The sequence below is a fragment of the Schistocerca cancellata genome, chromosome 4, assembly GCF_023864275.1.
Source record: "Schistocerca cancellata isolate TAMUIC-IGC-003103 chromosome 4, iqSchCanc2.1, whole genome shotgun sequence".
Lineage (NCBI taxonomy): Eukaryota > Metazoa > Arthropoda > Insecta > Orthoptera > Acrididae > Schistocerca > Schistocerca cancellata.
The window spans coordinates 939,326,416-939,338,638 of NC_064629.1; the positions used below are offsets into that span (position 1 = coordinate 939,326,416).

The window sequence follows — 12,223 nt, forward strand, 5'->3', positions numbered from 1 at the left end:
TTTAGGATTTATTTAAATATAATTTCAGTCTTTTCAGAGCTATATATTAACTGCTCTGTAATAGTCTATGAGCATGATTATTACTGTAAATTAAATTAGCTTTTTAAGAAAAGTCAAAAAATGTGTCATGCTTGTCGAGTTTCCCGGAGTGTAGAGATATCGAGAGTCCAGTTTTCAGGGTTGTAATGTTGATCATATGACTCTAAAATGCTTAAAAAAACTTTAAAACTCACTATTTTTCATCTAAAATTTAGAAAATTTCCCAGAGCAAGAGCCCCAGTATGGGCCTCCCGAATATTTTTTATAAGTCGGCACCCCTGATGCTGGATACACTGAAGGAGGTTTGGTGAAGCTACACTAGGAGTATACGCAATAAGCAGAAGTTGGTATGATCCAATTTTTTATGGTTCAGTTTTTTTTTTTGATTACAGATGTACACACAGAATGAGGTTTCATTTGCTGTACTGATGTTAATGACATAGTGGTGCAGTGATACTACACTTTTAATGGTCCAAAATTGCTAATAGCAACTTGTAATTGATTCAAGTTTGAGTAAAACATTTCAAAAAAAAAGTTTCATTCAAAATTCACTTCCTACTTCATTGAGTGTTATGTTGCACTGAACTGTTATTCTAAGAATTGACTAATTTTATGCGAAAATGCTCTAATTGCAAGTATCTTGATAGAAAGGACTGGGTTTAGTGCCCAGACTGCAAGTACACAGTCATTTACAGTGAGTAACAGGAGTAATAATCAGTCGATATAATGCCATCGTGTAGGTGAAACTTTTTCACTAGTATACTTTCATGAACATTTGTGGACTACCTTATATATAGACCTGACTTCATTTCAGATTGTGAACATCTTCAGGTGGATCTGCACTGCTTGAATGTGCTTTTTGGAAGAAAACACAATTTACATTTGATTCAGCTATTCTACTGAGAGTATTTTTTGCAGTTTAAACAGGTAATTGTTGCTGAAATACAGCACAAAAAGCATTATTTAAGAAAAGAAATCTTCCAAAGGTAGATAGGTAGGTAGGTAGATAGATAGATAGATAGATAAAGAACAGTTGGGGAAAGTTTTTGCATATGTTTATTGCAGTAATACCTAGTTTGTGGGGTGGTACCTGTTTTGGAACGTATGTTTGTAATCAGTCATTGGTAGACCATGGGTAACATATTTGTTTTATTCTGAGAGGACACCATCATTTTTATTTAGATGATATCAATACATGTTAATAGCTTCTGTTATGGGTACATGGTAAGTGCAGACTTCCACCAGCGAAATAAAAGGCTAGAAGTAATACTAAATCTAGTTTTGTGTGGACATCCACTGCAAGAGTAAGTAGTGGCTGAGTAACAAGTCCTTAACATGATTGACACTGAAGTAGTTCAGTGAGTTTGATTGCATTATGTTATTTCAAGACTGACTCATGGTTTAATTAAAATGTAATTAAAACAATCAGTAATTGAACTTTTCATTTCCTATTGCATATTACTGATTAAAGTATGACAGTAAAATAAATCTGAAATTATTGCAGGATGTGATTTACGAAACCGAAGAAAATGAAACAGGCAGGTATATTATGTATCCATAGTTGTATGTTGGTAAGAAATATTACCAGAGGAGATGCATTTCAGGCTAATGTCTTCAATCAGTTAGGACTCCACAAACTTAATCCTGGATCCATTTTCATCATAACTTCTACATAATTTTTCTAGAGTTCATCATCACTGGCTTTTGCACAGCTTTAATTGATTTAAATAAAGGCTTATGTGGGATAGAACTGGCATCATTAGCAGTCAGGCAAAGGTTACAGCATTTGTGGTGTCCTCAAAATTATAAATATTGTTTTCAGAATTTTCTCACAGCTCTCAACATGTATTGAGAAGAGGTGTGCATATTAACATGCTAAGAGGGAGATGAAAGTTCAATTTTCAGACTATTTTGTGTGTGTGTGTGTGTGTGTGTGTGTGTGTGTGTGTGTGTGTGTGTGAGAGAGAGTGAGTATTTCTACTGCAGAAAGAGGACTTTTTGTCCAAAAGATTTAATATTTTAGCAGGATTTTTTCATTGTGCCTGTCTGCAACCCAACACCTCTTCTCTGTGTTGAGTAGCAATCTATCCTTTCCATATTGTTGTTATTGCATTCTCTACTTTCTGTTGTTTGAAAATAAAAATAATATTTTCAAAAGATATACCGAAATGGGAAGTCCAAAAATTTTAAATTTCGCATAGTATACAGGCAACATAAATACTCCCATCTGTTCATGTGGAAAGTGTGGATGGAACTGTTATTTTGGTCTAGATTAGCTGTGAGCAGAATACCAGTAAAATTGTCAAGATACTATCTGTTTTGTGGTTCAGTTTGTCGGTAAGTGCATGTGGTTGATTTTTAAAATTATTAAAGTTATTAATTCTTCCAGAATATTCATTTTCTTTCCTTTCTTTGCATGATGAAGGATTTGGAGTTTATGATAAATATTTTGGAATGTGTCTGTGTGTGTTGTATATCAAATGCATCGTGAATGCATTTTGATTATTTTTGTTACATTTTTCATGTTCTTTCAATCAAATACAAAAACTGTGATGTGGTATGCATGGAGCAGACTGCAAGGGAATCAAAAGTTTGTCATTTTCAAAATCAAAACCCAAATAGCAGTTCAGTTCATAGTTTCCACTCTAACAGATAAGAGTATTTACATTGTTTGTCTAATAAGTGGAGTTTAAAATTTTTGAGCTTTTCCTAGTAGTTAAATTTTTGTAAACCAAAATTAATGGAAAAACAAAATAAAAAAATTTGCTTCCATTTTTATAGATATGGTAGCTTTTTTAAGTAACTATCCTTCAGTTTACTCTCTTGCACACCATTGTGTTTCCATTTCATAGTAGTAATATAGTGTGCCTTTCTGTTCAGATAATCACTAAATACTGGCTGAAAAATCTGAAACCCATTGTGGAATGACTGAAGAGTTTAAATAAATAACAGCCTGAGTGGGGGGAAAAATGTTGCATTCATTCAAGCTATGTTAATTTTGAATTCACAGTTTTCATGGTTGCTGGGGGACTGGGGACAGGCCCCATGAATATGTGACATGAAAAGCATAACTGTGAAATTCATGGAGCAATTTCAACCAGTCTTGGTACACATTTGAAATGTGAAAAAAATCACATCCAAAACAACTGCTTTTAGAATCAAAAAGAGACATGTGGTTTATGAAAAGCTAGTGCATCTCATGGGTTCAAGGAACTTGCCTTGGAGAAGCTATAGAAATTTTTTTATTGAGTCTAATAAAATGTCATTAATATAGTTTTGCAGCACAGTTTCATCAATTTCAGAGTTTTCTTGTAGTCAACAATTTTTCAAAGAATTTGAAGTTTTCGTTAGTTTAGATGATTCATGTTCCTAATCATTACTTGAGGATTTACTGTGAAGTACTGCATAATGGTGGTAATATAGAGTATTCACTTTATTTTGTTTTCATTGGGCATGCTGTTAACACAGAGGGAACCTAACATATACTTAGCATTTGCAGGAGTATTTTTTGCGCATTTCCATGCATGTTATGATGTGGCACTGAGAGATTCTTGCTGTAATTACGTTATAAGCTTTTAAATTTATACAATGTTCTTCTCTTTTAGTTGTGTGTAGATATTCAGTGAGTGTTTTCATGTAGCATGCATGTGAAGTGATTATTCTGTTGAAAATGTTCCAAAGTACAATTCTCTTTTAAGACAAGATGATTTTATGTTTGTCTAGGAAACTGTTGAAATGTTAAGTTGCTCACTTTGAAAAGAACTTTCCACATCATTGCACCTTAAAAATTGGATTACTACTCTCAAATCCAACAAAAATGCCATAAAACAGGCAAACTGCTAAAAGTAAAGGAAGTAAAAGCAGGGAAAGAGGAACCTAGAATTTCATACACGAGGGGGCCCTACTGAACTCAATATAAACTTTCCTCCTCTGATGAAATGAGGCAGAGTAAGCAAAGCCAGTTGCAGCAGTGAAATTTTCATATCTGAAGGAATGTTTGTGTAACCATGTTTCATCCAGCCAAAAACAGATAGAAAACAAAAATATGAACTAGTGTTGGTTTTTCTATGCTAACTTTCTCACAATTTTTCATCCATTATCATCATATATATTCTCTCTCTCTCTCTCTCTCTCTCTCTCTCTCTCTCTCTCTCTCTCTCTCTCTCACACACACACACACACACAAACACACACACACACACAACACCATACCTATAATTACTTCTCATGTGGTTATCTTTTTTCTGTCTACTATCTCTCTTTTTTTTCTGTGTGTATCATGTATCTAACACACCTCTTGTTGTGTCATCAGTTCCTTGTGCTGTCAATTACTAATCCTGTTTTAATGTTCATTCCATAAGATTTCCTTTTGTCATCTTCTCTGTATTGTTTAACATTCCACTTACTACATGTTTGTGATAAATTACCATCAGTTATATTAATGGGACTTCCCCCTTTCCTCTTCTCTGCTAACCTTTTCTCCATTATTTCCACAGAAGGAATCTGCATTCAAAAGACCAGAGGTAAGACTGTGTTTTTGTTAGATTTACCACATTTTTTTCATTGTTTGAGTGTGCAACCATTGTAGTTCTCACTATTTATACTGTAATGTTACAAAATGGCTGTAAAACTTCAAACCTTATATTTCATTTATATTCATAAAACCATATCTTGTCCAATCATTGACTTTTCTAGACATAGATAATGTAACATTAGGTGGGGAAGTTAACTTGTTATATTTTTTTTATAATTTCTAATGACAACTGTTGCACTAGAGTAATTCTATTTTTCTCTTCCATAGCTTTCAGCAGAAAATGTGGAGCAAGTATTTTTTGGAGTCTTACGCAAAAGACAACTTACCATTAGGTTGAGGGAACCACCTCATGAAGTGAGAATAAATAATAATGTGAATTTTATTCAGAGCTTTGGAAGTCTTGTGAAGTTTCTAAGCAAACCAGTAGGTCCATCAGAAACTGTAAAAGAGTCAGGCAGTCAGAAACAGTGGGAAGATTTCAAAAATAATAAACAGTTGGAAGATTTCAAAAATATGCCTCAGAACCTGAAAGTGCTTAAGGTATGTGTTGTATTATTGGAGTAAAATGTTTGTTTCAAATGTTTTTGTAGTGTGTTAGAGGAGGACCACTGTGTCATTAATTGAATACATAGGTGTCAAACCTGGGATTCAAGGGACCTTTATCATATACATATGAAATAATGGTAATTATTACTTTCTGGTATTACGGTATTCAATATTCTCAAAAAAAATTATGTGCAATTTAATGAAGTGTGATTGTTCAGATGATGTAGTAAGTACTACACCTTAAATATAGATTAACTCAGCTAAGGAATTTAGTTCTTCGTGTTTCCTTTTCAGCTCCACCACATTGAAATGGATTATCTTCCAGATGAAATTGCAGGACTTCAGCAACTTACTCACCTTGAAGTTGTAAACAGCAACCTGGTTGAAATTCCAGCATTTGTTGGCACTCTTCCCTTGACAGTGTTAAACCTCTCACGCAACAGATTAGGTATTAAAAGTAATTGGGACTTCCTTGCAAGTCCTCTTCTGAAAGAGAACTTAAGACTACTTGATTTACAGAACAATAAGGTATGTTCTCAAAATGATTATTAATCCTCTTGTTATACCTGTTATGCTGATTTTATGATTTTGCATTATTTACATACTTTAGTTTTGTAATCAGTCTTCAGCACATCATTTGGTACTAATATAAGGAATATGCATTACTGTTAACTGGAACTAGTAGCCACTAATTTTTTAAGCCAACAGTGTTAATATTAGTTCTACATCATTGGGGTATTTTCCTTAGAACATGATTTAGATGTTGGATTTCTGTGCTGCAGTGAAGTCACTGAGGAAAGCAAGATTGTCACACTCTGCTGCATAGCAGGTATTAGGAACTGAGAAACAAAGCATGATAGCATTAATTCCTATTAATTCACCATGAAGTATTAGCTTGACAATCCTCCATCAAAATATGCAATCAATAAAAAATAAAATACAACTATTAGAAGTTGAGCTCTAATATTTGAACTGCACAGTAGTTCGTGTTACTGAGCACTGGTGTAGAGAGACAGAAATCCAACAGGTAGTGTTATCATCATATGGAAGGGCAAACTCTTATTGCAGAAATGCTTCAAGGAGTGGAGGATCATGCATTGTATCAGAAAAGGAACACAGTTCAAATCCAGATATGACCTTAGTACAGCAAGTGAAAACAAACACTTTAAAATATCAGCTGTTGAATTAACAGGGCTTGATATCACCAAGAAATTAATCATTTTATGTGTGTATAGATCTCGCAGTGGTAGCGCGGACACTTTTTTCAATAAATTAACAGACGTTTTAGATAAATTCTCAAGTACAAATGTCAACATAATTGTGTGTGGTACATTAACATCAACACTAATATCATAAATGAATCCACCCTTATAAATATCCTTCAAAGTTTTGGCATGTCCCCATTGGTCAGTAGTGCAACAAGGGTTACTACAATGACTGCATCAGTAATTGACCATGTGGCCACAAATATGGACAGGGAAAAATGTGATGTCGCTGTAAAAGATCCTGGACTATCAGACCATCTCTGTCAAATAACAAAAAACTCACTTTACTCTTTTTGCTGATGACACCTCTATCCTCATCAACAAAACTCCCAACCTCAATCTTGAGGAATCGGCCAATATTTTCTTTAGTGAAGTATGTAATTGGTTTCTAAATAATGGGTTATCACTAAATGTTAATAAGACCCAGTTTGTGCACTTCGAAGTAAGGAAAAAAGTTGATGATCAATTAAGTATTACATTGAATGGTAGTGAGTTACTAAAAGTTGAGTCAACCAAGTTTCTGGGTGTATACATTGACAACAGTCTAAAATGGTCTAAACATATTTTGCACCTCCACAAAAAACTCAGCTCAGCAACATTCGCTGTTTGTATTATTTCCACTGTATGTGACCGAGACACCACAAAAGCTGCTTATTTTAGTTATGTCCATGCATTATTGCTGTATGGCATAGTTTCATGGAGTAATCAGCCACTATCCAATCTATCATTAGATAGGGCCTTGGAAAGAGAAAATAACCTAAGTTTTGGCTCTGGCAACAACCAGTATGGGGGGTGGAACAGGAATGTAAATAGAGATTATTATGGGAGGAGAGACTTTGAAAATTCTGGAAATAATGCTCCAAATAGGGGAGATAGGAGATATGAAAATGATTTCAGAAACAATACACAGGAGGGAGGATGGAGGAGAGATAACAGGAATGATAGAAATAGGTATTGGGGAAGAGAACAAGATAGAAGGAGGTTTGTTGAAACTAGTGAACAAAACGACAACTACAAACGGACAGACCGAGGGAACCAGCCGGGAAACGGTGGACAGTCCCACTAGATGTCCGTAGTTTTGGGGCTAGACAATATTATGATAGGACAACACATAACCGAAACTGGAAAAGGAGAGGATACAATGTAAAGAGTAAGTACCATGAAAACTCTGATGTTGTTAGAATGAATAAATAAGAATTTAATAAAAGGTTTTGGGATACTATGAGTAAAAGTGATACAGTTAATAAAAACAGTGTTCAAGCACAGGTAGTTAGTGAAAGTGCAGAAGTTGAAGGTATTGCAGAGTTCCATAGTTGGGCTGAAAAAGATACTGGTGTTAATATCAAGTCAGACACACCACAAATAGAATCTATTTTGGGGGGTTTATTTGATAAGAAGGGGGATGACGAAGTGTTTAATGGAGCCAAAGACTCTATTGCTGAGATTCAGATACATAGGGGGGAAACTGAAGATGGGGTTGTTGCGGAGGAGGAGGAAGAAGTAATAGAGGGACATTTAAATAATGATCCTAAATCAAGTGATGTTGTTGATGAGAGTGTGGAGGAAGAAATAAAAGTATTTGTAGAATTGAAAAGTGATGATGAGGTAAAGGTGAGTGGTGTGACAAACACGGGTCATAATGAGGTTAATGTAAGTGAAATGCAGACTAGGGAATGTGTATCTGAGGACAAGCTATTGCCTATTGGGAACTATGAAACACTAATCTATGAGAATGGTAATAATAATAATATTAAAGAAAATATAAAGGGATGGAATGTAAATGTGTGTTTTCAAGAGAAAGGGGAAAAGTTTTTAGAAGTTTTGTGGAACAACTATGGAAACTGTATAAACAAAGATGCCTTTTGGAAAGAATTAGCAAAGGTAAGTGCAACCTTGTATCCTACATGGTGGACAAGAATCCGTAGTGGACTTTATAAAAAAGGGGGTGAAAACAGCAGTTGGTTAAGTGACAACACAGTGTTACAAGGAACAGATGAAAACAAAGGTTTATGTTTAAATGTCAATGCTTTGCAAACAGAGAGGGGTGTGTCTAAATGTAGGAAAGAGACATTAGACTTAGGAACTAAAGAAATTGAAAATGATCTATTGTTTGAAAATACTGAAATAGACAAAGATGTTGAGCTAGGTTGTCCATATGTTAAAGTAAACATTGACATTTGTCCATTTGAAATAAAAGAAAGCCCACATCCTAATGCGTATAGACTTATCTTTCCCAGATCAAGAAGGTTATTTGGATTAAGAAACATCACTGAATTGAAACCATATGAACATGATTAAGCACATTTCCCTGTTTGAATACAGTTACTTACCCATTTTCCATAAAGCATGTTATCAGCAAAGTTTTTACTGGGTGTGTCTAATAGCAACTACCACTCATCCTACAGACCCTGGAGAAGTTCCAGATCTCTGAGAGAATGTTTTTATATTTATATTGTCACTATTGAATATTAAATTTTGAGACATCTTCTTTACTTGCAACGGGCAAGAAGGTGACAAACATTTATTACTTTCCTTTTGTATTGTTGAATATGGGACATACTTGCACCAAATAAAAGACAATGAAAAAATTGTTGTGCAAGACCCATCATTTTGTTACTATTGTGTTCTTAGGCATAAGATTTGTGTACAATTTTCTACAGCTAATCAGATGTTCACCAAGTTTGATGTTTGTGTTATGTTGTGACCAATTTAAGTGTCCAATTTTAGTATTAATATGTTCTTGTACTGTCTTGACTATGCGTCTCAATGGGAGACAAGTTTTTTAAATATTTCCTTTTTTTGCAAGTGCATATTATATTCATACATGTGACTTCTCTAGTGTTTGTGTTTATATATCATGTCCATACTTATATTTATGTTCTTTGTTTTCATTTCTTTTATGTGGCTCAAAATGAGCAGACAGTTGCAATATTTTCCTATGGACATATGACCTGTCCATCTATGTAATATATTTATGTTCTTTCTATTATCTTGATTAACCTGTGACTCAATGAGAACTGACTTTGAAATAATTTACATATATTTTTGATATATCTTAAAATCGCATGTGATATAATTGTGTCTGTTTTTAATCATTTTCCATGTAGCTCACTGGGAGCAAAGATTAACATTTTTTTTACTTTCATATATTACTAATTATTTTTATTATGCTGTCATACTGCATGACATAACACAAAGTGCATTTGAAACAACACAACTAAAATATTTGCAGGAAAAAGTCATTTTGAAACGGTGTAACGGTCATTGCATACATTCACATTATGCATAGTAAAACAAAAAAAAAAAAAAAAAAATTATTAAAGTAGTACTTTTCCAAATTTTAACCATTTGACACATTTGTCTTGGTCGGCTAATATCATTAACATTCTGTAAATGATATTACCCGAAGGGGGTATTGTAACGGAACATATTAAAGGCTTTACTGTACCGAAGTATGTGATACCCTCCAAATTCAACCAGTTTAACAAGTATTTATGATTATAGAAAAGTTATTGTGTATGTTAACAATGATTGCGTAACATGTCTCCATAAACAGTCAACCCATTAAATTATACTGAATAACTGACCCACACAAAAGTTAATATCACTTGATCACTGATACAGCAAATGTCATCATGTAAAAACACTGAGTTCATCTTAAATAATTAATATGAAGTACGAAAATTAGTGTACAACTTGGGTATTTTGGATCTCCTTAAATAAAAATCACCCAGTGAAACCTATTTGTTCACTAGGAGCGGTTTCACTTAGTATTCACGAAATCAATCCTGTTTTAGACGAAAACCGATGTATTTCTTAATAATTCATGTTAATTACTTATTTATGCAAATTAGAGAAGTCAATTGACAAACTTCTAAAAAACGGACTTTTTGTAACAAAGAATTATTCTGTCAAGTCAACAAATCTGTCTGTCATTTTAATAACATGTTAAATTATGTCACTCGATGCAAATTAATAACTTTTCTGCACAAATTATGATAACAGATGTACATGTGACTTGTAAACTATATCTCTTTTTAGTAGTTCTTTGACAATGTTATAAATACGAGCAGCAAGAAGGGTCGAGAGGCAGTCGGAATGTCACTTTGGTACAGTGTGTTTGTGTGTTATTGTTTGAGGTGGATAAACAATGCAAAGAACATGTAAAGGAAGTTGTGTTGTGTCATAGTCTTTGGTGGACGGTGGAATTAAGATGGCCACCAGAGTAATAAATATTTGAAGTTTACATATTTGTTGGTTTCGTTCATTCTTTATCATCAAAAGCACGTAAAAAACACGGGACCTCATGTTTTTAACCCTAGACAACCAGATTTAGAGCCAGCATCAACATCGAGACACAGCAGCGATCCAGCAAGCAGCAGTGATTACTACAATGCATTTTAATGGCGCCAACCTAACATCAAGTGCTAACAAGCTCCGTAAATGGGAGTGAAATAGTGCGATTATAGCAATTAGCAATATCTACGACCAGGCGACCATTACAATATACAACTACAGAAATCCGTAATTATTGATACGTGTTCAATAACCCGAAAGTTCCTAAATACAATGTAACATATACCGTACAGTTAAAAGGAAGTCACGCTTAATGAAGGTCCGCGTCACTTTCCATTTTTAACCAGACCTAAGGTCTGAGAAAAATAGAAATAATAATAATAATAATAATAATAATAATAATAATAATACTGCAGATTTTGGAAATATACAAAGTAGATCCTAAATTGATACAGTTTCTAAACACAGTAATGAAAAACTGGAAAACCACATTTAATATCCAAACAAATTCAGATAACATCACATCACAGCCAATACAGATTAAGCGTGGAATATACCAAGGAGACTCATTAAGTCCTTTCTGGTTCTGTCTTGCTCTGAACCCACTATCCAACATGCTAAATAATACAAATTATGGATACAATATTACTGGAACATACCCACACAAAATCACACATTTGCTATACATGGATGATCTAAAACTACTGGCAGCAACAAATCAACAACTCAACCAATTACTAAAGATAACAGAAGTATTCAGCAATGATATAAATATGGCTTTTGGAACAGACAAATGTAAGAAAAATAGCATAGTCAAGGGAAAACACACTAAACAAGAAGATTACATATTGGATAACCACAGCGACTGCATAGAAGCGATGGAAAAAACAGATGCCTATAAATACCTAGGATACAGACAAAAAATAGGAATAGATAATACAAATATTAAAGAAGAACTAAAAGAAAAATATAGACAAAGACTAACAAAAATACTGAAAACAGAATTGACAGCAAGAAACAAGACAAAAGCTATAAATACTTATGCTATACCAGTATTAACCTACTCATTTGGAGTAGTGAAATGGAGTGACACAGACCTAGAAGCACTCAATACACTTACATGATCACAATGCCACAAATATAGAATACATCACATACATTCAGCAACAGAAAGATTCACATTAAGCAGAAAGTAAGGTGGAAGGGGATTTATAGATATAAAAAATCTACATTATGGACAGGTAGACAATTTAAGAAAATTCTTTCTAGAACGAGCAGAAACTAGCAAAATACACAAAGCAATCACTCATATAAATACATCAGCTACACCATTGCAATTTCATAAGCACTTCTACAATGCTTTAGATCACATAACATCAACAGATACAAAGAAAGTAAATTGGAAAAAGAAAACACTACACGGCAAGCACCCGTATCATCTAACACAGCCACACATAGATCAAGACGCATCCAACACATGGCTAAGAAACGGCAATATATACAGTGAGACGGAAGGATTCATGATCGCAATACAGGATCAAAC

The 12,223-nt window shown here is 33.9% G+C and overlaps 1 protein-coding gene across 4 annotated transcripts in view; it reads left to right on the forward strand.

Moving 5' to 3' along the window:
• Positions 1–12,223, forward strand: part of LOC126185137 (leucine-rich repeat protein 1-like) — a 115,455-nt gene that overhangs the window by 39,519 nt on the left and 63,713 nt on the right. For 3 of the 4 annotated variants that reach the window (XM_049927974.1, XM_049927973.1, XM_049927976.1), the window contains exons 3-4: positions 4,841–5,113; positions 5,414–5,647. In XM_049927974.1, the coding sequence (XP_049783931.1) occupies positions 4,841–5,113; positions 5,414–5,647 (507 nt within the window). Of the gene's footprint in view, positions 1–853; positions 967–4,840; positions 5,114–5,413; positions 5,648–12,223 lie in introns of all 4 variants that reach the window. The other variant, XM_049927975.1, reaches the window with a different exon arrangement.